Here is a 26,283-nt window from a genome sequence, read left to right on the forward strand (position 1 = left end):
GAAATTCTGGCAATCAAAACAAAGTTTCCTAGTTGAATTCTCACACTAAAAAATCCAGTAAAAACACCACTCGAGAGAGCTTGGATATTCAACTACATGGATAATTATAACATGAAAAATTTATTTTTGTTATTTCTATTTTATTTATTTAATGTTGAATAATTATTTTTAATTTGAATTTTTTATAACTCATTAGATATTATTTAAGGGTTTATTTCATTATTAGATTCATGTTAGTTGATCCATAGTTTGAGTCTGTTGACTTGCAACCAAAAAAAGATCTATCAAGGTTATTTGAAGGAGACTATATAATGTTTTTGGGAACTATAAATTTTGGCAGCTTGGTAATAATCAATGTGAGTTTCTTCCTTTTGATTGTTTGTGGTAAAATATTCTTTTTTTATAGGGACACAGATCATACATTTGATTTATTAAAGGTTAACTAACTTTGTAATATAATTCATATATTTCAGGTTTTTAGGTACAAGGTTATCTTTGAGTTTAAGTTTATTTTAATACTTTTGGTTTTTGGGTATAGGGTTACCTATAGTACGAGGTTCTATCAAACCTAGTTTTCAGCTTTCTTGGTTGTATTTTAACTTCATTCATGGTTATTTTACCATGTGATCAAGAGATTCGTATCAGTTGCTATCAAAACAAAGCTCCAAAATTAGGTTATATTCCTTTATTTTCCTTGTTTTTGTTTCATTTCTTCCTAGAATTCGAGTCTTTGTTTTTGTTGTAAATTTTCTTCGTGTTTAGCACCAAGGTTTGAGTTAATTAAGATTTCTTGATAAAAAAAATAATATGTATTGTCTAGAAAAATTTTATTGTTGCATCGGGAATAAAAAAATCAAATAATTTCGAGTCAAAAGAGGTTCAATCGGTTCGGTTCAAACAAATTTAGATAGTTTCAGGTTTATCTACTTGTTTCTAGTTTTGATCAGATTATTTCTATAGCTTAGATATAACTTCTGTGTTAATTTTAGTTTCCTATATCATTAGAAAGACCCTTATGTGATGAAACACATAAAGAAATGAGTGAGTAATATATATTTCTTGTCGACTAACCATGTCTTTAGATTTAAAGATTTTAGAGTCAAGAAATAACATGGTGGATGCTTATAGACTTCACTAATATGGTAATGACTTTCTAATATGGTAATGATGAAGAAAAACCCAATAAAAAATTGTTGATGCTTATAGACTTCACTAACCTCAATAAGGCATGCTTTAAATATAACTTTCCCTTGCCAAAGATAGATTTCCTGGTTGACTCCACTACTGGTTTTTAGTACTTGAGTTCGTTGGATATAAATTGAGGATATCATTAAATTTTCATGTATCTAATGATAAGGTTGAAACGTCATTTATCATTGTCCAAAAGAACATTTAACTACAAAGCCATGCTATTTGGTTTAAAATAATTTATAGATAGTGTATCCACTGTCTAAGCCATGTGGGATGAAGCTCAAGCCCATGTATAGTCATTGCAAAAACTCCAGGCACTTGGTTGATAGCTATTCCACATTAATAATTGTTTGGTTGTTATCACTTTCTAGTTCTCGTTCAATTTTTTATTTTTTTTTAAAAGAAGATAAATTTTAATTTTAAAATATCTTGCACGACACATTTGAGCTGACCCTTGTCTCTTTCAGCAAAGAATTTGACAAATCTAGAACGCTTCACTGCTCATTATCTTGCAGTATTGACTCTGGCAGAGGAAGCAAACAAGGGTTTGGTCTGGGGGAGAGTGGTGGTGGCATCAATGCCCATACAGAAGAAAGGCAATACAGATACATATTATACAAGCACTTCACACTAAAATGGCTGAAGAATGGCTTGGAGTCCATGTTGTGGGCACATCGTGATAAGATTAACCGGAGAGTGGACATAAGTCGGTGAAGGAGGAAACCGGTGGCGCTGCAAGATCATAGGGAGTGCAATCTTTGTTTTGGAAATTGCAAAATTGAAACCTACTCAAGCAAGATCATAGGGTGTTTTTCTTTGTGGATTTGGCCACCCCCTCTGAAAATCTATAGGGGTTGAAGATATGAACATCATATCCCCATATTTATGGTGAAGTGCTCTAGTTGAGATTTGGGCTTCTATACCAGCTAGAACAATTAATTTCCCTTTCAACCTTCCTCGTCACAGTAATAACAGGAGCATATAGTCTTGCAATGCTGTTTGGACATGGATTTTGCTTACAGTTGAAAATGCAATTTTCAGAACCAGACAAACAGAATAAACCTTAAATATCTAAAATGAAATTTGGATGAAAAATCCAAAATGAATTGAAATTCACTTTCCAAGTGAGATGGAATTTATTCTGCTTTGTTCTATTTTCTCAAATAATACAAGGTATATCGGTCGTTCCAACCAAAATATAATAAAATTGACAACATGATGTAATGATGTAATGGAACAAATTAATGATACGAGGTAAAATGATAAATTCATCATTCAATTTAAAGAATTGATGATTGTAAAAAAAATTTATTCCTTAATGTTTTATATTTAAACCTTAAAAGGTATTATAGTTATGAAATCTGCAGAATTTAATACATTAATAGGCAATCAATCAACTCAATTTTTGGACTGCTTACATAATTAATCCAGGCAAGCCCGCAAACTCGATGAATTAACTTGTGATTTAGTTAAAACTCAGATAAAACTTAATTAATGTTTTTTTTATTTAATTTTTTCTTTTATCTAAAATAACCTTGTTTTAGGTTGTTTTAAAAAATAATTGTCTAAAATTATGGTTTTTTAGACAATAATAATAGGCCCGTGTCAACTTATTGACTTGCAACCCACCTAACTTGTAAATTAAATTTGGAGTTAAGTTGGGTCCTTTAACTATGGAATGTATTCAATGCAATATAATAGAATGAAATATACTTCTTAAGTTATATAAATAAAAATGTATTATATATAGTAAACTAACCCAAAAATATTTCTTCACGTCAAATAAAAAAAAATGCATCAATATTGAGCTCATGATATTATTTAACAAGAAATGATTGTGATAACACTTCAACTAATATTTTCAAACTATATTCTCAACTCTCTTAAAGCAAATAAGAGCGGTCAATATTCTTCAAAAACATTACTGTGATTTTTTGTTCATAAATCGAACATCCTTTATTCATCTGTAAGAGATTAAAAATATAATAAACACAATAACATTTTTTTGGGCCCTCCCACGACTACACTTGCCTGCAGAATTTAATGCATTAATAGGCAATCCATCAACTCAACCTTTGAATTAGGCCTGGTTTTGTTTTGGACTGCTTATGTAATTAATCCAGGCAAGCATGCAAATTTGATGAGTCAACTTGCTATCTAGTTAAAACTCAGATAAAACTTAATCAATGTTTTTTTATTTTTATTTTTTTTTAATCTAAAATGACCTTGTTTTAGGTTGTTTTAAAAAAATAATTGTCTAAAATTATGGTTTTTTTAGACGATAATAATAGACCCATGTCAACTTATTGACTTGCAACCCACCTAACTTGTAAATTAAATTTTGAGTTAAGTTGGATCTTTTAACTATGGAATGTATTCAATGCAATATAATAGAGTGAAATATACATTCTTAAATCATATAAATAAAAATGTAGTAATATAGTAAACTAACCCAAAAATATTTCTTCACGTCAAATAAAAAAAAATGCATCAATATTGAGCTCATGATATTATTTAACAAGAAATGATTGCGATAGCACTTCAACTAATATTTTCAAACTATATTCTCAACTCTTTTAAAGCAAATAAGAGCGGTCAATATTCTTCAAAAACATTGCTGTGATTTTTTATTCATAAATCGAACATCCTTTATTCATCTGTAAGAGAGTAAAAGTATAATAAACACAATAACATTTTTTTGGGCCCTCCCACGACGACACTTGCCATGCATTAGCCTTGGGTTTCATATTGTTTTGGACTTGCAATTTGGACATATCCTAGTTTTATTTGGTCTTAGCCTCTAGCACTTTAGGTGATCCTCTGGGCTTACTTGTCATTGCCGTTGAACGCTTTTTAACATTTGCAGGCATCGATTATTATTCGATGTTTGAATAAAAAGAAATAGAAAAATTATGTATATATCTTACACCATTTGTCAATCATTAAGATTATTCACTAGCATTAAGTTGCAGGTCGTTTTTTTCTTTTTTCTGAATATAAAAAAAATATTCGATGGTACTAATATTAAAAGAAATTTATAAAAATTATAATTAAAAAAATAACACAAAAAATAAAGCAAGTTAACACGGGTTGATCCATTAAGAACTATTACGGGATTATGAGGTCAGGAAAACCTAATAAGAAGCAGACCAAAATAAATCATGAAGCCTATTCTTAATCAAACACAATTTAAAATGATAAAACTAAGAAGAAGAAAAAAGTTAATTAAAACAAAATAATTGAGTTAATTAGGTTAACCCATTAAACCTGCGACTCGGGTCATGAGACGGGGGCAACCCAATAAAAATTAAATCCACTTGGATCACGAGACTAAGATAAACTCTTAAAAAGAAATAATAAAAAAATAATAATATGATTTAACCAGGGTTAAAATGCCAAAACTCGCAACCTTGATCGTAAGACCAAAATATCATCATAGAAAGCAAGCAAAAAAATATTAAGAAATTCAATTCCTAATCGATCAGTATTAAATGATAAAATTAAAAAAAATAATTTAAAAAAATAATACAAAAAATAACTTAAATCAACTCGGATTAACTTGTTAAGTACTATTTTTTGGGTAATGAGGCTAAAATAACATAATAGAAAGTAAACAAAACAAATCATAAAATCTAATTCTCAATCAATCCAATATTAAATGATAAAATTAAAAACTAAACTGAACTTTATAATTTATTTCAACATTATGTTGATTAAGAACTGAATTTTATAATTTATTTTAGTTTGTTTTTTATTAGATTATCTCGATTTAATAAAACAGGTCGTGGGTTTAACAGGTTAATCCAGGTTGACTCGGTTATTTTTTTGTTTCTTTTTTATTGATTTTTTTTTTTAATTTTTCATTTAATATTGGGTTGATTAGAAATTAAGCTTCATTATTTGTTTTAATTTATTTTTTTATGAACTTATCATTTTTTCATAACCTAACATGTGAATTAGTAGATTAATCCAAATTAATCTGAATCGATATAATATGTTGTAGTCTCAGTATTTATAAAAAGAATTCATCTTGAAATTTTAATTTTAATTATATTTTTATTAGTCATTTATATTGCTTTGAAATTCATTAAAAAAAAAACCAATTTATATTAAAAATCAATCCCCACATGTTTAATTTTTTTACTAAAAAATAAAATTAGCAACGTTTGATGCTAAAATCATAAACAACAACTATTTTAACCTCCGGCACTTGCAGCTTGTTCTTAAAATTCAAATGTCAATCTGCAGCTTTTAATTTTGAAATTCAATTTGCACTTAAATATATAAAAATACAAAATTCAAAGGACAAGATGTTTTTTTTCTCCTCGTAGGGACCTGCGAATTCATGGGGACGATCACATACAGTACTCTGGCCCAAAATTCTTTTGATTTTTTTGGATTCGAGTATTGTAAAACAAATGATAAAATAATACGATATGATATAAAAAAATATGTTGAGTAATAGTTGCTCGGGAGTGGCAATCGTTATATAGAACTCTTTTAATTTGTAAAATTATTAAAAACAAAGATTCAATAAAAAAAGAAAAGAGAGAAAAGTGAGCTCATATATTTAGATAATTCGTGTGGCAGAGTCTAATCATTATTATTGATGATTTTTTTTTTATTATTTAATTCATCTCAATAAAATTTTTCTAAAGATACCAATGATATTATTATTTGAACTTAAATATGTCTCCAAGGTTTTTTTTGTTTTCCTCTTTTTTTTTATTGAATTTTGTATTTATAATTTAAGAGAATAGCAGATAACACGTGCGACTCACGAATCGCAAATAACATTCATGAATTACATGTGAGACTTATAACTTGCGAATCACAATTTGCTACTCTCACAAGTGAATTATTTCTAAATTTCCACCATGTTAGAATCCAAGAAAAAGAAAACTCAACTTGTCATGACATTTTTTTGGAAACAGCTAATTGGAATGATTTTTCAATCCACTTTGTTCTTCAACAGAAGCACATGGAAACATGGCAAAATGCCTCAAATTTGTTGGCAGAAAAGGCAACTTGCAGAAATCTTGAACCAATAATTAACCTCTGTTTCACACATGGGAGTCCATGTGCCTGAACAGCTCACACTTCAAAGCAGCACTGCAGTAGGGACACCCTTCCCCGATTCAAAATGCTCTCTTTTCAATGCTTCCATGAGCTCCAGGGCATGTCCCCGCCCCACAGGCTGATATATTTGAATGTCTATTTATCTATTTGACATGCATCGCCAATTATTCAAGGATTCCACATTGTGCTATGTTCAGTCCTTGTGGAATATAATAAAAATGGAGAGGATGGACCTCCTTGTTCCTCCTCATTTCCATGGTCCCATATTTGCCAATCATGGGCGCATATTTGATTTCAGTTGAAGCCTGAAATGCTCTTTTGTGCTGCTGTAATTTCAGGGATCAGGATAGGCTAGCAGTAAGCGAGCATGCAACAATCTTATAGCGTGTTTGGCAGTGTGGTAACGGTTGCTTTTCAAATAGTTTTTCGTGTCGAAATACATGCCAATGATTTTTTTATTTTTTAAAAATTATTTTTGACATCAGCACATCAAAACGATCTAAAAGGTACAAACCGCATTCAATTTAAAAAAAAAAAATTTTAAATTTGATGAAACGCAGGTACAAACGCAATGCCAAACAGTGTCTTAATCTTAACCCGACACCCGGTAACTCGTGAAATTAGTTATGATATATATTTATATTGATAAAAAGAAAAAATTTCATATGTTACTTGAAATCTTATGATATTAGTTAAAATATATGTAAATTGGTTCAAATATACAAGTGAATAAAAAGAAGAAGCAATTTTAATGTGTTTGATTAGAAGGAATATAACAAAGATGGACCTTGATATTTTGAGTTTAAATCCTGGGATTGGCATTTAGAAAAATTATTAAATTTCTTGGAATATATCAAAACAATGCGGAGAATATATTCTTAAAACCGCCTGGTTAAAAAATTAATTTCAATCGATACGTACGTAGGCTGGTTTTATTATATTTTTATAGTGGAAGAAAACCCACTCAACAATTTTTCCAAAACCATCACCATTGGTGTCGCGTGTGCGCTCCACATCACTGCAGAAGAAATTATATCTTGATTGGATTACCCTAAAGGTTCGTAAAGCCATATTATAAATTGAATTTAATGTTGTGTTTGGAAATGCTTTTCAATCCATCTTTTAAAATACTTTTTAAATTATTTTTTATCTAAAAACTATTAAATTATTTTTTTAAAACAAATAATTAATGTTTTTTTAATAATTTTAATGTGCTGGTATAAAAATATAAAAAAATATTCTCTTAATATATTTTTAATTTTAAAATATATTTTTTTTTATAAAAATACCTTATACAATATTACCATACACACACGTAAACACTATTGCTAATCCTTCCAAGTTGCCAGTGTTTGCCTCTTAATGAAGCACTTCTAACAGCAGTCACCTAGGCCACAGTTCAAATGACTTTTCACGACAGCAATCCTTAATAAAAAGTCATTTTAGACGATAAATTTAGATATAAAATTAAAAAACTAATAAAAATATTAAAAAAATTAAAAATTAAAACAATAAAGATTAAAGTAGAAAAAACAAAACATGGTAAATTAAGATTGAATAATAAAATTAAAAAAAATCAAAATTTAATATAAGGATCAAGGATAAATTAAAAAAAAAAAAACATGAATCAGATTAAAAGACAAAACAGATTAAGGGGCAACACTTTAAAATTTAGAAGGCGCGACGTGAAAATCAAAAAGAAAAAAGAAAAAAAATTTTAATATCAAATAAGAGATCTATTAAGGACACGCATTATTTAATTACGAAAAGGCCATTCAGAGGAATCGAATGCTGCCCTTGAGGTTGTTGTTTCGCAATAGAGAGATTTTGCATAGCAACTCGAAGATCGCAACAATCCTTTACGAACTTAAACATGTAATACACGCGTTACCAATTTTTTTATAATTTTTATTAAATATTAAAGTATAAATATGTCACTGACCCCTCCAAACAATAACAAAAAGGCTAAAATGATATAATAATAATAACCCTCGACCAAAGCTTCTTGACCTCACGAGCCTTTCTAGTAACTGATTGTGCATTTGAAGTTGAGAGGCAAAAATGCTACTCCACTATGCCTCATTTTTTTATATTTTAGTTTTTTCACTGTTAATTAAAAATAAAAAGATATCAGTACTCTCGTTAGCCAAGCTAAAGTGAATCCGAATATAGAGCTACAGTAAAAAAATAAAAATAAAAAAATGAAAACACTATTCAAACAAACGCTCCACGCTTTTTAATTTATTTATTATTCATGTATAAGATTCGATATTGTCTATTTAAAGCTCCACGTAAGGGTATAATTACATCCGGGCCACCCCCATGATAAGGACACTCATTTCTATTAACTCCGAAGAAAGCAAACCTCCATAATTGCACCCATCATCAGATTGCTGTCCAACTATATAGTATACTAGCCTTGGTACCCGCGCTATGCCGCGGGTCTTTTTTTTTTGTATAAAAATATATAAAAAAATAAAAATTTCAAAATCTTGGGTTTGGCTGCAACACATGATCTAAAAGTAATATTTATAATATTAATAATAAAATTAAACTTGCATGACCGAAGTTTAAGTGAGCCTAATTGCAACACCGGACTCAAGAATTTTGGATGTGGGTCTGGCTATAAGGTCGTGTTATAAAAATGTAATAATTAAATAAACTAATTAAAAAAAACAAAGAAAAAAAATCAACAGAAAGGAAAAAACTAATGAAGAAAAAGAAAAAAAAAATTAATTGGGTTAACCCTTTAAATCAGGTTATCCCGTAAAACCTGAGATTTACGTAATGAAAGTTTGATAACTAAATAGAAAAAAAATGACGGGTTTACCTAGAATTAATTGGGTTAACCCATCAAACCAAGTTAATCTGTCAAGCTCAGGATACGTACAATGAAAGTATGGAAGTCTGATAACTAAATAGAAAGAAAATTAACTTTAACAAACTAAACTAAATGAAAAAAATAACTCGTCAAATCAGGTCAACCCATTAAACTCGAGATCCGTATCATGAAAATCTGATAACTAAATAAAAAAAATTTAACATTAACAAACTAAATCAAACAAAAAAATTCATAAAAAAAAAATTAAATTCTATTTAGTTATCAAACTTTCATGACGCACATCCCAGGTTTTACGGGATAACTTGGTTTAAAGGGTTAACCCAATTAATTTAATTTCTTTTTCTTTTTCTTCATTAGTTTTTCTCTTTCAGTTGATTTTTTTTCTTTGTTTTTTTTAATTAATCTATTTAATTATCACACTTTTATGACACGACCTGCCAGACCTACATCCAATATTCCTGGATCTGATATTGCAGCCACCCCCATTTAAACTTGGGTCATGCAAGTTTAATGTTATTATAAATATTACTCTTAGGTCAGGCGTTGCAGCAAAACCCAAGATTCTTGAGTTTGGCTGCAACTCCTGACCTAAAAATAATTTTTATAATAACATTAAACTTGCATGACCCAAGTTTAAATGGGGGTGGCTGCAATATCAGATCCAATAGTATTGAATGTAGATCTGGCTGCAAGGTCGTGTCATATAAGTGTGATAATTAAATAGATTGATTAAAAAGAAAAAAAAACTAACAGGAAAAAAAACTAATGAAGAAAAAGAAAAAAAATTAATTAACTGGATTAACCCGTCAAATCTGAAATTCGCATCATGAAAGTTTGATAACTAAATAAATGAAAAAATTAACGGGTTTACCTAAAGTTAACTGGGTCAACCTATCAAACCAAGTTAACTCGTCAAGCCAGGATACATGTTACGAAAATCTGATAATTAAATAGAAAAAATTTAATACCAACAAACTAAATCAAACAAAAAAAATTCATCAAAAAAACAAAAAAAATTAAAAACGAAAAAAAATAAGACAATTAAATAATATAATATAATATAATAATAATATATTAATAATGAGTAAAGTGAGGCGTCATTCACTGATGCTTAGGAATAATATAATATAATAATAATAATAATACAAATAAATAACACAAAATACAAACACACCCATTCACTATTTTCATTTCTTTTTTCTTTTTTTTTACATCCACAGTACGAATACAAATACAAATTCAAAATAAATAAATAAAAATACACCAGCACACACATCCCCTTTTTTATTATTATTTTCTTTTCTTTTTATTTTTTTTTCTTTTACATTCACATATTACAAATTTAAAATAAATAAACAAAAATTACGTTAAAACTTTAAAATTTACAAAATGGTCCCTCAAAACTCCCGAATTTGCACGGAAGGACTTCTGGGTATGAATGAACAGTTCCGGCGCGTGGAACCACGCCCACCGCCACTGGCGGCGCGTGTGTTCACGCGCCGTCGTGAAGAAACCTGGGAACTGCAGATCCCAAAGGGCTTCTTCTTCTCTGTCTTCGCCGGCATGACCTGCAACAATCAAAGACGCACATAACAGTTGATTTTACTATGTTTTTTTCTTTTAGATCAGTTTCGTTTTTTCTTTTTTAGATCTGCAATCAAATCCTTCTATTCCTGGTGGCTAGTCCTTCCTTCTTCAGATGGCGGCTCTGTCGGAGGCGGGAGCGTTGGAAGTCGGAGCCACGAGTGGCGGTGGCTGCCGATCTGTGGACGGCGCTGCTGTGGCTGGTCTGTCGGTACTGTTGAAGCTGGGTCGGCCGAGAGAGGGGAGGACGCTGGAGGTGGCTGAGAAAACAGAGGACGAAGGAGCGGCGCTGCTGTGGTGGACGGCGCTGCTTCGCCGTTGCTGTTGAGGGAGGAGAAGGCTGGTCTCCGTCCGGTTCGCCTTTTGCTCCTGCAACTGAGAAGGTAAAGGGGTTGTTGTGGTCCAAAGGCTAAAGGAAAATGGGGGAAAGAGGAGTGAAATTGAGGGCTGTGTTGATGAATGGTGGCGGCTTCTTCGTGGGCTGAGTTTGGCTGGCGAGAAGAAGGAGAACCGTGAGGAGCTCCAGTGAAGAAGAAGAAGAGAAAAGCTGAAGAGGGCGGTCCGGTGAGGAGAAACAATTAAAACCCCGGGGAGGCGGCTGTGTTTGGTTTCTTTGAAAGAGAGGAGGGGGCTGCAGCTCCACAAGAAAATCCTTACGTTTAGGTTTTCTTCTTTTGTTTTTTTGTGATATTTCACTAATGAGTATAGTGAGGCGTTAAATAATAATAATAATTAAAAAAAAAAAAAACAAAACTTTCATTCAGTGATGCACAGGAGGCGTGGGGAAGCTACAGTGTTTTCCCCACGCGTTTTAGAGTTCTTTAATATATATATATATATATATATGTATATATTATATAGTTTATGGAATCCCTAGATAATATTTGTTTCATTTTGACAATTTTTACTGGCATGCACCATGATGTAACCTTGTGAACACACTTCCCTTTGAAAAAGAGGATGGAGTCGAGCTCGTGTTAGGTGATGAGTTGCAGTTGCTTTGACACTAAGAGAAGCAGAAAAGTTCCCTTCAACAAGACCCCTTTTATGTCCTACGAAAGCAGCCCATACACATATTATTATATCACAGCTGGTCGTGGCTAAAATCCTCATAAACCCTATACTAAAAGGCCAAGTAAAATTCTAACTAATATAATTTTATATTTATTTTTTAAAAATTATTAATTTGAATCACATAAATTTTAAAATTATTAAAAATTTATATAATTATTAATTTTAAAAACCATAAAATTAGTAGAAATACATATAAATTCATTTGAATATTCATATTAATTTTTTTAAAAAAAAGCCAAGTTAAAAGGAAAGAAAGAGAGGATGGTGACAGCGTATATCAAACGCACCAAGGCCATGGCTGTCTGTTCATACAATACAAGCAACTTAATGATAATAATTAATTCCTTGTGACCAAACCCGTAAAGACATGGTTCTCTTCGAATGTATTACATCACGCATCTTCATCCATAGGGTATAAAACAAAGATAAGGTCCAGAATAATTATATTATTGAAGATGGATAAATTGAATAGGCACTAGTTTATTTCCCGTGCTGTAGCTTGCACCCAAAACAAAAAAAAATTTCAACTTACAAAAAATAATATCTAGATTGTTGATTTTTTAACATTGTCATTAAATTTATTATAACAATTTAAATTTAAAAACTTTTAATCTGAATTTTTTCTTAACTTGAGTTCTGAATTAAATTATATAAGGGTTGTTTTAATATGATTTTGTTAATTGGGGAGGTACAAAGAAAAAAAAAAACTATATTAGTCTTAGTCAACCTATCAAACTCGTGTCGTGCGTTGTGAACTTTACTACGTTAGGTTAGTTTTTTATTTTATTATATAATAAGAAATTTAAAAATTAATTTATTATTAATTTAATATTAAATAATAAAATTCAATCGAAACCACTTACCGATAGATAATAAAAAATAACCCTATTACAATAAATCCTGTGCCTTATATTTTTATATTTTTCTTCTGCTTTTTTTTTCTTGTAACATGAAACATAATACTATACCCCGCACGAATTGAAATTGCAACCTTGAACTAAAATACAAATAATGATACTATCAAACCATATAAGATAAATTAATATAATTCACGGAGATGTTGATGATGTGTTGAATTGAAATTAAAGTTGATAAATATAAAAAGATAGCCTTTAGTGAAGCAAGTTGATGGCATCATGGCAGGCTAATTTTCAAGTTTTATACGTAAAAACCCCACAAACATCTTCTTGCCGTGCACGGGACTTTCATTGAATACATACGAAGGACCAGGTCAGGCTAAGGATACTTTGTAAGAATCATTTTAATTTTAAATTTTAAATTTTTAAATAAAATTTATTATATTATTTTTTAATATATATTTTCAAGTAAAATTTTTTTGAATTTAAAATTTATATAGATCCATTTTACATTATATTTAATTTTTATTAAATAAATAAATATAATGAGATTTGAACTCGTAATTACTTGGTCATTAAGACTCTGATACCATATTAAAAAACTACCTCAATACAAAAGACTTAAATTTTTAATCAAGATTTTAGTATAATTTATATTATTTTATAGTATTATTAACTTTTAATTTTAAAAATATAAATAGGTTAATAATACTACTTTGAAGATTTCTGTAATAATTGTTTTTCAGACAAGTACAAGGGTGATTTCAGGTTGAGAATTTGCATAAAAAATCATAATTATAACTTTGAAATGAATTGATTAAACAGGAAAAAAGTAAGCTCAGTTGGGAATAAGAATTTGTAAATTATATACTCGGATATTAAAACAAAAAAGAAAGCAGATCTTGTCTTTAGAATTTAGATCGTCTAAAGTCAACAAGGTGTATGATTTTCTTCGGCCGCAGCATCTATGAGTTGAGGGAGCAAGTCTTATCCCGTGATTTCTTGATTGATTCCTTTTTTTTTTTTGCCCTTTTAATTCAGGTACAAAAATATATTTGAATCATCTCATATGTTATAAAATGATTTTACGAAAATACCGGCATGATTATTTAACAAAAATATAATGATATTGATATAAAATTAAAGAAACATACCTCCTTTAATAGCTAGAATAATCTTTGACAAATAGTTATTTATTTCTTGCGTTTTTTTAAGACAAATGAGAGTTTTTTTTTTTTTTTTTTCCCGTTCTTATATTTATTTTTTCTCAAAACAAAAAACGAAAGTGATAACAAACTGCCCATTAATTAATCCTATCGATAAAATGAAGTGCATGTAGTTACAGGTGTCCATATTTTAGTGGATCTCCATAGACTTGGACCCACCTTGTTTGGTAATTAACCCTTCATTAATTAACTCATGCTTAAGACAAGCTAATCTAGCAATACGAGGGGCTCAGACCCTTTTTACCCCTCGTTAAGACAGCATGCAGTTTCATAACTCCAGCCAGTTTGACCTGGAATCTAGCTAATTTGAAGTATAAGCCAGGATGTATTTTAATAAAAATAAAAATAATTAATTTGGTACGATCCGTTTAACCAGACAGCCTAATCAAAATCCGTGTATTTTTTTTGTAAAAAAAAGTTTTTTTTAAAATGAATTTATTTTTATTTTTTATAAAATAAAAAATAAATTAATTGGATAAAAACCAAGTTAACATTCATAGCCCGTTGTCTAAGATCCAGTATGAATCGAAAACTACGACAAAAGATCATGAAAATTGTCGAGGCTGTTTCAGTCAATCGAGTTTTCAAAATCTCGTATGGCAGACCAGGACAAGCATAGAGACCGAGACCTCCGCCTTGTTTCTTTCTCCTCCATCACCACCATATCACCTTCATAACATAATTATCTTTACCTTCCTCTCTGACAGAACCAGAACTCGACCAAACCCAATTAAAAATTCTAACGATTATTAGCCCTAAGAGAAAAAAAATTGATGCAAAGACCGTATGAATCTTGCGCCTTATGTGATTGTTTATTGTAGGTGTAAAAACGAAATGCCACCAAACCTCAACACCTACAATCTCTGTCCCTTAATCTCCACTCCATTACCCCAATTACCAAGAATGAAAACCCCACCACAACTGCATCCTAAAAGCCCCTTTTGATGATCTTCCTTAAAGCTTCTGTTTCATGCTCTCTTATTTTTTGTAGGTTTTAAATGAAACATGGTACTGGAGGTTAAAAGACCCACCATGAGCAATAACAGGAGGGGGTTTTATGTTAGAATGAAACTATTACACAGACATGCTGGACTTCAACAACAAGAGAAGAAGAAGAATCTTTGTTTCAAATATTACAAATGGCTTCTTTGGGTTTCTCTTCTTCTATATTTCCTTAGCTCTTGCTTCTTCACCCACAAACCCGTTCCCCTCTCCAAAACCCATGTCTCGGAATCTAAAACTGTTGTTTCCCGTGCCCTCTTTGAATCCTCCAACTCCACTTTCATTCAACAGAGCAAGAACATCAATCGAGGTATGTTGTGACTGTCGCTATAGAACAGCTCATTTATGTTTTTTAGATCAATGATTTCAATTGTTTCCTGTTTCGTTTTGTATAATTACAGGATTATTAAAGGATTTGAAGGTATACATATATGAGCTGCCATCAAAATACAACACGGACTGGCTAGCAAATGAGAGGTGCAGCAACCATTTGTTTGCATCAGAAGTTGCCATTCATAAAGCACTAGCAAACAGTCTTGATGTACGGACGTTTGACCCATACGAAGCTGATTTCTTCTTTGTTCCTGTTTACGTGTCCTGCAATTTCAGCACCGTTAATGGGTTCCCTGCAATTGGTCATGCAAGGTCCTTATTATCCTCTGCGGTGCAGCTCATCTCCTCTAACTATCCATTCTGGAACCGCTCTCAAGGATCTGATCATGTCTTTGTTGCCTCTCACGATTACGGCGCTTGTTTCCATGCCATGGTATGTTTCAAAAGCCTTTCAAAACCATCGAAAGTTTATGTTTCGAAAGCCTTTCAAAACCATCAAGAGTTTCGAACCTTGATGTTTATACCATCTTTTGATGTGTTTTTTGATTTGGTTTTTGGCTGTTTCTTGTGTATTTGTGAAGGAGGAGAGAGCTATGGAAGATGGGATCCCAGAGTTTTTGAAGAGGTCGATCATATTGCAGACTTTTGGTGTCAAATTTAACCATCCATGCCAAGACGTTGAGAATGTCGTGATACCACCTTACATCTCGCCGGAAAGCGTACGGACAACCCTCGAGAAGTATCCGCTGACCGGCCGGCGGGACATTTGGGCCTTCTTTAGAGGCAAAATGGAAGTGCACCCCAAAAACATTAGTGGACGATATTACAGCAAGTAAATAAAAAATCAATTTCCTAATCAATCAATTTTCAAATTAGATAATTACTTAACTGCCCTTGATGGTTTTCTGTTCCTTTCTATTTTTCGCTGATCTTGTTTGTTTGAATTTGTTTCAGGAAAGTGAGGACGGTAATATGGAGAAAATACAGCGGTGACCGGAGGTTTTATTTGCAAAGGCACAGGTTTGCCGGCTACCAGTCAGAAATTGTCCGGTCAGTGTTCTGTTTATGCCCCTTGGGATGGGCCCCATGGAGCCCAAGGCTGGTGGAATCTGTTGCCTTAGGGTGCGTGCCGGTCATAATTGCGGATGGCATCCGGTTGCCCTTCCCAACCTCTGTCCGGTGGTCGGAGATATCCCTAACCGTGGCCGAAAAGGACGTGGCCAATCTAGGAACTCTACTCGACCAGGTGGCAGCTACCAATTTGTCAGCCATTCAGAAAAACCTGTGGGGCCCAGATGTTAGGCGGGCCCTCCTTTTCAATGATCCAGTGCAGGAAGGAGATGCCACGTGGCAGGTGCTTTATGCCTTGGCACAGAAGCTGGACAGGTCGTACAGAACCGTGAGGCTTTCAAACCAATAGTGAAGGTACTTTTTTGGGGACCCGAGTGCCAGCTAAGGAGGTCCGCTTTTGCCAGCTAAGAAACATGGAGCACAGCTGGATTTTTAATGTTTTTCTTGGATTGATCAAACCAGGGGAATTTTTAGAGGCAATGAGGTGGGGTCCAGCCTATGAAGAGATTAAGATTATCTGCAATTTTTTTTGTGGTCCCGTGACTTGCTCGGTGAGTTGGCTGACTGTGATTGATGGGGCTGAGCGGTACATATTATTGTAAAACAATACTGTAGATGATGGAGAGGTTTAAGTTTTGAGAAATTATGAGAGAATAAATGCAAAAATAGGCCCTGTAAATACTCTAATAATGAGTCGAAGTCGATTGCAATTTACTGAAAACCCAACCCAGTCTCAAACTTTACTATTTTATTTGTTTTTTTAAATCAAATTCATGTATTTTTTTATTCATTTATATTTAATCTTAGACAATGTCGTAGTAAACATGATAAAGAGCTGATATGATATTTAATATATCTCTTAACATGCGAGAAGTTTTATAGAACTTTGTTTATATTTATTTATATGACGGTCGCAGTACATTCATTGCAGCTTTTGAGATGCTTTTGCACCGGTGAGTTTTTTTTTTTTTAATCGATGTTTTTATGTGTCAAAATTAAGAAAGTTCTGCTAGCTAGAAGCCATTTTATGAGTAAATGCATAGCATTAAATTCCTATTAGCTAAAAGGGGCACGCACGTGAGTGGAAAATCTAAAATTTTAAAACTTTTTTGGACTTTGGTGTAAAGTGGATTATTTTATGCAAGGGCAAGGGGGGTGACAATGAAGTGTTAAAAGACTCGGGAGATGAGGCGTGTCAGAGCTCTAATGGCAATTGTGGGGCGGCAGTGGAGGGTGTCAGGTGGTCACGGTTCACAGATATGCTGTATCGGACAAACCGGGCCACACCGGACACCGTTTCGCCTATTTCTTTAATGCTTAAACAGATGCGTGAAGCCACTGCTGCTGCTGCTGCGTCCTCTCGTAGTGGGGCACTGCGTGGGCGTGCAATTAAGTGGCGGACTTCAATTACAAAACTGTTAGGTAGGCATATTTATAACACCGACCCATGGTTAATTCGGGCAGCCGGAACACTTTAAAGCATAGTTATCGGATTTGGTTCGGAGTTGACTAGTTAAAAAACAATATATTTATATATTATTATTTTAAATTTGAAGTATTTAAATTAAAAATATTTTTTATTTTATATTGAAAAAATATAACTTTTTTTATATGAATATAAAGTATATATACTAAATGACTTTATATCCTACTTTAAAAAAAAATATATTTTTTTGTGAATATAGAATATATATATTTTGGGCTTCGAATCTCATATTTTAAAAAATAAAACATTCTTCCTATATTTAAGTAGTGAGTTAATAACCAACTATAAAATATATAAAAAAGGGATCTCTATTATGAGGAAAAAAAAAAAAAAAACTTGAAAAAAAAAAAAATCTTTTACCTTACCTAGACCAATCCAGCCACCGAGTTGACTAGATCCTAGATTAACCTGCACGTGCCGGTCCAAATTTAACAACTATGCTTTACAATATACTTAAAGTTTTTTTAATTAAATTTAATCAAGATCTTTTAATAAAATCTCATGTTTGAAATTTTCTTGAGTGTTAAGAATTGAATTTTAAATGAAATTCACTATCTAAAAATGTTATAAAAATAAATAAAAAATGAACCCCTTGATTTGCTATTCTAAAAAATATAAATTTAATATTAAAACTAACTTTTTTTTTTAAATACTTATCTAGTTTTTTTTTTTATTTTAAAATATCTTTAAAGAAATAAGTTAAGAATAATGATGATAATATAGGAAATAAAATGAGCTGAATTTTATAAAACAATATTTTTTTTTTTTCTAAAACGCTATCAAACAATATCATTTTTATGGACATTAAACAAACTCAAAATGTCATTCTAGTAAAAAAAATAATCAATTTTTTTCTTTTACCTGTCCCGGGCCAAGGCTACCTGAGGCTAGGCTAGGTCTTTTATTAGGATGTGGTGAATTCCTATTCGAGTGTCGCAAATAAATTAGTCATGAACGGAATAAATATAAAAAATAAAAAACCCTTAAACAAAAAATGCAAATAAATGAACAATTTTATGATCCAATTAAGCAATTCTCAAAGATTAAGGGAATATAAACGACATGCTTGTTCTCGTTGAAATGAGGAAAGATTGTCCAAAAAAATAAAAAATATTATTTTAATATATATTTTTTTAAAAAAATATTTTAAAAAATAACTATTATATAATTAACGAGTAAAGGTGAACATCTAACTCACTTCCGTGATGATTTTGTAACGAGCGAGCTTGTGTTTCTGGTAATCCAAAGTGATAATGTTTCCTTTGCAACCTTGTAGAAAAGATGATAATGGGAAAATAATGCGATTAGGGTTTCTTTCGGTGATGTAATAGAAATCAATAATGGAGATTAGAGACAAAAGTCTATTCTTTTCAAACATTCAGCTAACTAAAAGAAGACAAGACTGTTTGATATTTCACTGGATTATAGGCCTGCGCCAGTTTAATTTGTTTGGAACCTCAAAAATAAATATTCAGGATTTAGGCAACTATTTAGTATAGTTATGAAATTGGTTTAATGAATTAATCTTGATATTTTTTAGTTTAACTCCATATTTATCTTGTTTAAAACTAAATTTTATAAAAATTGCTCAAATATAACTTTATCAACTTGGTTAATCTAAAAATAAATTGACTAATTTCTAAGGAAAATAAATATAAAATTCAAAACAAACAAAAATTAAAATTGACAAAAAAAATTATCCTGACCCGATTTTTTACCTAACTTGAGTTTAAAATAAAACTTTGTAAAAATTGCTTTAATATAATTTAATTGATTTGATTTATCCAAAACAACTCAGATGATTATTAAAAAAAAGAATGAAATTGAAAAAGTAAAATAGACAAAATTAAAAAGAAGAAAGTTGAATTAAAAAAAGAAAAGAAAAGAAGAGAAAGGAAAAGAAAGGAGCTTCATTTCACATGAGCAATAAGGCTTCACAAAGAATCTAAGCTTGTTTAGTATAAAAGGTAATGCTGGTAATTAAAAAAGAACTAAGCCTCATCAATGAATAACTGTGGTGTGCGTGTGAGTTCACTGTGGACTCTCAAGTACATATTACAAAAAAATAATTGAGATGGTGGCTTGTGGTTATAGTCGAGGCTTAGTTATTTTTAAAAATTTTTCATGGGCTTTCACTATGGCTCTGGATTGAGGTTATAACTTATAACTAATGCTTAATTCCTTTTTTTTTTTTTTAAACAAATTTTCACTGTGGCATGTGTGTGAGTACACTGTGGACTCAAGTGCTCAATTTGTTGTGTTCTCGCACGCTTTTTCTTCATCTTGACTGAAAAAACAGAGAGCGTCTGCGAGGCTCAGGTCTGATGACCTTTTTTCCCAGTTGCATGCAGGGCTCTAGGCGTGTCGTCCTCTTATTGGAGTGGCTTTGGTGCTTCAAAGCTTGTGAGGAGGATTTGTTGATGTCTGTTGATCATGGCTTGGCTCTTGTTTCATTTGAGACATCATTACTGCATTCCATGATGGTTCCTTAAATGCACCCTCGCTGGACGTGTGCTTTCTCTTCTCCTTTTGGTGTTTTGGAGGCTGACTTTTGTTATCCTGGGTTGCGTTAGGACGATTGCTGATTTTGTTCATGGTGTGACATTGATCGTTGGTTGTCTAACAGCCTACTTATAGCTTCCCAGATCTCTTTCTTCTCCTTTTCCTGTTATGGTTCTGTCAGGAATTGACCACAATTGGGTTTTACTTATTCTCTGGTTTCATTGCCATTTGTATGCGGGTTTTATGTTTTTCTCGTGCCTTCTTGTTTGAGCGGCTTCTGACATTGCTTCATTCTTTGATTTCTCTGAGAACCATTACAACTGAGAAGTGATTGGTTTGCAGGAGAGATTCTATAAAATTTTTCATCCCTTTTTCTTGGTTTTGTTGATATTGCGAGTTTTTTTTTTGTTTTTTCAAGTCCCCTTATTTGAGTGGCTTCTGACATTCATTGGTACTGTGATTCTTTGAAGGCCATTACGATTGAGAGGTCATTGGTTTGCGAGAGGGTATATATCTTCCCTTCCTTTTAGAAAAAAAGAGACTCTTTTTTATGCTCTGTTTTTTGTTGTTTCACACTGCTTTAGAGCTGGTTTGTTTTCTGCACTTTGAATCTTTAATCTTGCCGTTGCTGTACAAGTTTAGCCTCTACGGATTCATCTGTTGTGATGCCCTCTTAATTTATTGGGCCTCTCATGGCAACAAAATGAAAATGACCACCTCAACATACAAAACAATGCAACATCCATAAACCTTGCCGGAATCCAACCAGCGATCTATAGCCCTCCGCTGCACCAACTGAGCTAAGGTCGGTGATAAAAGCAAGCTTGATAAGTATCAGTGACGGAGTTTAATGATCGGAGACATCACAATTCTGGGCCATCTGTCATCTAGGCCAACCCTCTGTGCTCTACCAAATTATACTGAAAAATGGAATGCATCTGATGCCATTGGGCCAGTGACCCAATGGCTCAGCAATACTGGTTTTGATTTTTCCCCATTTACTCGTTCTGCTTTTTCATTAACGAAGTCTTCCTAAGATGTTGCTTCGTCTTATATGGATTAATCACTAATCAACATCATTAGCACATGTTTTAGAATATATATATATATATACACACCGATTGTTTTGTCTCACTAATTAAAAAAACTTTTTATTATGTCCTTTCATGATTATATTTAATTATTATATGTTGTTTTTACACTGTTTGTGCGTGTGCGTTTGTGTGTATATATATATATATATATATATTCTAAAATATGTTTTAATTTAATAATATCACATATGATAGACAATGAAGTGTTCTATACAAATAGATGTATTAAAAATAAATATTTCGTATAAATTAAAAAATCTAAATTTGGAACAATTATCAATTTATCATCGTATTGACAGCTTTGGTTATTTCTTACCCATCAACAGAAAAACCGAGCCTCATGTAGATCGAACTTCCAACTTCAGATGGACCGAACATGACAAGGCCTCAAGTTCTTAACAAACTGAGTCGAGAACACTAAGAACAATTGAGTTAGGAGCCTTTTGGAGATTCATTAACTGAACAAGGCCACATTGATCCATTTATATCATGTTATCTCATCTCGAAGATATCTGCATATTATCTACATCTATATCCAGATATCTGCACAATAAATTATAAACATATCATCTCTAAATTATCTACACAAGAAATTAATTATATATTTCCTGTACAACTTCTATACAGTACACACACACACTACTGTTTATACAAAAAAAAATTAACAAAAAAACATAAAAATAAAAACTTCAGCCATTTGAACTGCCCAAACAGCTAGTGCTAGTTTTTTCTAGTTGTTTGGCTGAACCCAGAATGCTAGTTTTTTTTTTTAAAATTTTTTGTTATTTAATGATTGTATAAATATTGTTCGAGTTTTTAAAATCTTTTATTTTTTCAGTAAATTTAATGATTGTTTAAATATTGTTAGATTTTTTTTTTAATTTTTATGTTCTTTAATAATTTTTGATTAATGATTTTCTTTTGTATGGTTGTCGGTAAATTTTATGCTGATAGACTGTAAATATAAATATTGATAAAAAATTCTGGTAGTGTATATATATATATATTTTGGATAAAAAAGAACTCTCAATGAAAAATATTGAATCCAAAACCACCACATATACATCTAGAGAAATCTTCGTCATATTTATGTTGAAATCAAAACTCAAAAAATCCTTCACGAAACATAGTTATACGACACAGTTGTCACAAGCAAAAAGTTGGTGCACTCGAATCCAAAATCTTTGACAACACATACACAAAGGTGATCTACAAATTCCAAACTATTGTCTCAAATGCTGTCGGGATGGGATTAATTTTTCATCTCTTGGTCGAGGAAGCCACAACTAAATTTCCACCAAGAAAACGAAGACCATAGAAACATAGACCTACCATAGATATAACTACTACTTGCTCTATGGTTGAATATGTAGTAGCTAGCTAGAATCTTGTGACACCAAAGCTCTATGCATGGTTGTGGTCCAATTTGGTGTCACAAGAGTCAAGCTAGCTACTACATATATACCATAATAATGCATGTGATATGTCCTAAAATCCAACTCAGGTAAGACAATCGAATTTCACAAGTAGCTACTGTCCTTTTATTTTTCAAAAATTTGAAGTGTTTTTGGAAAAATCCTAGGCACTATTGTTTTCGCTTGTACATAATTCTTGTAACAACTATACAAGAAGTATTTTGGGATTAACTTGTATGTTATCGAAATTAGTTTTTCTTTTTTCTTTTTCCAATGGCAATATAATATATTCAGAAAAATTTCTGATACCATGATTAAAACTATAAAAAAGCATTGTTTTTAACTATATACGATGAGCTTAGCACATTGAGAGATCGATGATAAGAATAAGTCTCCAAATTCACTCAAAAGAGTAATTAATGCAACAAAGGAGTAATGGTGTTGGATATTTTGAGAGATGATAGAACAGGCTTCCATTTTTTGAACTTTATAAAAGCAAGGGTAATGCAAACAAAGCAATACGACAAACAACAAAGGCGAATAATACTTCTTGGAAACTTGGACGATCAACAATTCTTGCACCCATTCTTGGCAAGCGGGACCCGTCTCAAGACTCCTCCAACTCGAAGCAAACTGCTCGCTCATAGCTAAAAAAAAGAAGAAAAAAAACCATGGAAACATAGCCGTTTAGATAAGGCCATACTAACACACTTATGCGTACACAATGAGTTACAGCTCTACTGATCGAGTTCGAATCTTTAACACTCAGGTGTTTGGGTATGGTCCCTTTTCCCATCCCTGCAATAGTCATAAACCAAGTAGTTCCTCTGCACCCATTCCATCACCGAGGACTGCTGTTGGCTCAGGCCACCGGAGCCGGATGGAGAAGCAGACGGTGGGCTGCAAGAGGCAGGCCTGTCAGCGGTGCACCCACCGATTTTGAAGTTTTTGTACCTGCCGATGAAGGGTTGGTAGTTGTAGTCCGCTTTGTATTTTCCATCCTCAGTGGCCCACGACGATGCATCCCAGATTGAGCCATATACCCACATTGGCCTTAAGGGAAATGTTGCATCGCTTTTTCTTGGATACCTTCTGATGGGAACATCGTCCACCAAGAATCTGTACGTGGTCCACATCATGATCAGACAAGGCTCATCAAAGAAAGAAGAAAACCACTCAAGTACAACAAAAAGAAAGGAAAAAAAAAAGCATTTTGCATAAATTTAAAGTTCTTGCACGGACATCATAACTATTGAAAGCTAGAATTGTATTTTATTTTTCTAATGGTGGTAGGTGCAGTGCATGATGTTTGCTACTTATGGGAGACATGATTTTGTTTTATTCATTTGTTTTATTAGATTCACCCTTCTTTTCACAATATCCTTTGCAATAATTGAAAAAAAAATAATAATAATTAGTCACTGCAAATTAAATTTGGTGCAGAATAATGCCCATGAGCCCCCCGAAATTTCCCTGGTTAATTTAACCCATTGGAAAAAGGGACTTTTATCATGGGCATCTATCTGCCCTTTATGGATGAGATATATGCATGGATTAATTATCAAATGAACAAAAAGACTCCACTGATGAGAAAAGGGGAAAAGAAAAGAAAAAAAAGAAGAAAATCTGACCACAAATTAAAAAAGGTTTAATATATATGTGGTAAAAAGTAGTAGGACTAACATGATCTCACTTGGGGTCCACAGAATGGCATAATCATGAAAATCTTGTGTAGGATCGAACCACAGATGAAACTTCATCTCTCTTCCAATGATGTTTCTATCCCCACTTCCTCTTATGTACACATTTGTCTGCAAAGTGTATGGCTTATCGGGAGTTGTTCCTAGGAACTCAATATCTATTTCATCATGGTCCCCAGGATGAGCTTCATTATTCGAAAGCTGTCACAATAAAGAGCACATCATAAGCAAATACTAGCCAAGCACAAGCACACACACAGTATCTAGCTAGCTATCATTTGACAGTTCTCACATAGAAAGACGTAATCACTCCAGCAGTGTAACCAGGTTGAAGCTTGATGGCAGCACCGAAGTATCCTGATCGATATGGTTGAAGTGACTTGTAACCACTACCTGTTGTATAATTGCCATTAATATTATTCTCAGGTGTTAGTAGAAGAAGCACAGGTTGCATTATAAGTAAGAAAATTAGTAGGACCTGAGCTTCTATCAAGCCATATTGTTACGGTGCCTTGCTCTACTCTTTGATGCTGAGGACCCCAAAGGTTGCTATACCCTTGACCAAAGCCAATTGAGCTTACTCGGGAGCTAGGATAGTAGCCAGGTGAAGGTGTGTTTTGAGCAGTAGTGATCGTTAAAGGGATGATTAACAGAATGAGTGGAAGGTAGAGAGGAGAAGCCATTAAAGTGAGAATACTAAAAATGTGTGTTTAAGTGTAGAGCAATGAGCTTAGGAAAGCATATGATATGATATGGCAGAGTATGGCTCTGCAATTGGTATAAATAGGGATATCGAAGACCCCACAGCACAAGTAAGGTGACGATCGAGTTATAGTTGATGAGGAGACAAAAAAATGTGACAGATTGATGAAATGAGAAAGATTGGTTGACTTTCGCGTGCATATCCTTTTCCCTTTGCTTTCCTCTTTATGAGCAAAGCCCTATTTATGATAAGAACTTGTTGGTTAAAATTAATGATTGCTCACTTGGACAAGCAAATTAAGATCATGCATGGGGTTAATTAGGTTTAATCCTATACACAAAGTAATTAACAAGCACAAAACCTCAAGCATGATTGAAGAACCCATGGATATGCGCTGTGAAAGTGAAAATCACTCAAATTGATCATGAAAAATGCAAAAAGATAGACGGAGGGAGTGGTGAAACAAAGGGATGATACATTAGTTTCTCATCTAAATTGTCTTCACTGTTTCCTAATATTGCTTGCATGTAAACATGCAGAACCACAACTTTATATTATAATAAAGCTGCCATATCGTTATTAATTTAGATACTCTTGTCAATATGTATACATGTAGATACGAATAAGCTGGTAGGAAAAGGAAACATACATCTTGACATTTCCTTTTGGATGTATACAGCCTAATATTGATGCCATTACAAACTGTACATGGTTACATTTCTTAAGCACAGTTTTTATTTTCTTCTAAATCGTGTTGCATTGATCATATCTAGCTAGAAACTACATGTAGATGTTTTTTTATTTTTCCATTTTCATATAATAATAATTAATGATAATAATCTAGTTTCTTTACTACATGGGGAGGGCCGATATCGGAAGGATGGATTTGTGGACCAACTCCCTACCTAGAAAAGTCTTGTTTATTGCCATCACTCTGATTTTAAATCCTTCATCAATTGAAATGTCAACTTTAGCATGTTTATAGTTTTTTGCCTTAATTAGCTCAACAAATGTTAATGCTCCTTAATTTATTCTCTCTCGTGGAACCTTTCCGTACAGTTAAAAGCTAAAGATCTAAGAGTCAAGGCAGTTACCAAAATATGGAGGTAAGTTATTCGAATCCA

General features: G+C 32.3%; 2 protein-coding genes across 2 annotated transcripts; one reads left to right on the forward strand and one right to left on the reverse strand.

The window, feature by feature from the left end:
• Positions 1-14,383: 14,383 nt before the first annotated feature.
• Positions 14,384-17,049, forward strand: LOC118034773 (probable glucuronoxylan glucuronosyltransferase IRX7). Its single transcript, XM_035040163.2, has 4 exons — positions 14,384-15,165; positions 15,257-15,621; positions 15,770-16,020; positions 16,143-17,049. Exons 1-4 carry the CDS (start codon positions 14,859-14,861, stop codon positions 16,606-16,608), a joined length of 1,389 nt encoding a protein of 462 aa, XP_034896054.1. The 5' UTR covers positions 14,384-14,858; the 3' UTR covers positions 16,609-17,049.
• A 6,165-nt stretch (positions 17,050-23,214) lies between these two features.
• Positions 23,215-25,216, reverse strand: LOC118034772 (xyloglucan endotransglucosylase/hydrolase protein 31). The gene is made up of 4 exons (XM_035040162.2): positions 24,935-25,216; positions 24,749-24,849; positions 24,440-24,657; positions 23,215-23,875 (listed from the first exon to the last, which is right to left on the reverse strand). Exons 1-4 carry the CDS (start codon positions 25,137-25,139, stop codon positions 23,515-23,517), a joined length of 885 nt encoding a protein of 294 aa, XP_034896053.1. The 5' UTR covers positions 25,140-25,216; the 3' UTR covers positions 23,215-23,514.
• Between the last annotated feature and the right edge of the window lie 1,067 nt (positions 25,217-26,283).

The sequence above is a fragment of the Populus alba genome, chromosome 9 (genome assembly GCF_005239225.2).
Source record: "Populus alba chromosome 9, ASM523922v2, whole genome shotgun sequence".
Taxonomy (NCBI): Eukaryota; Viridiplantae; Streptophyta; class Magnoliopsida; order Malpighiales; family Salicaceae; genus Populus; species Populus alba.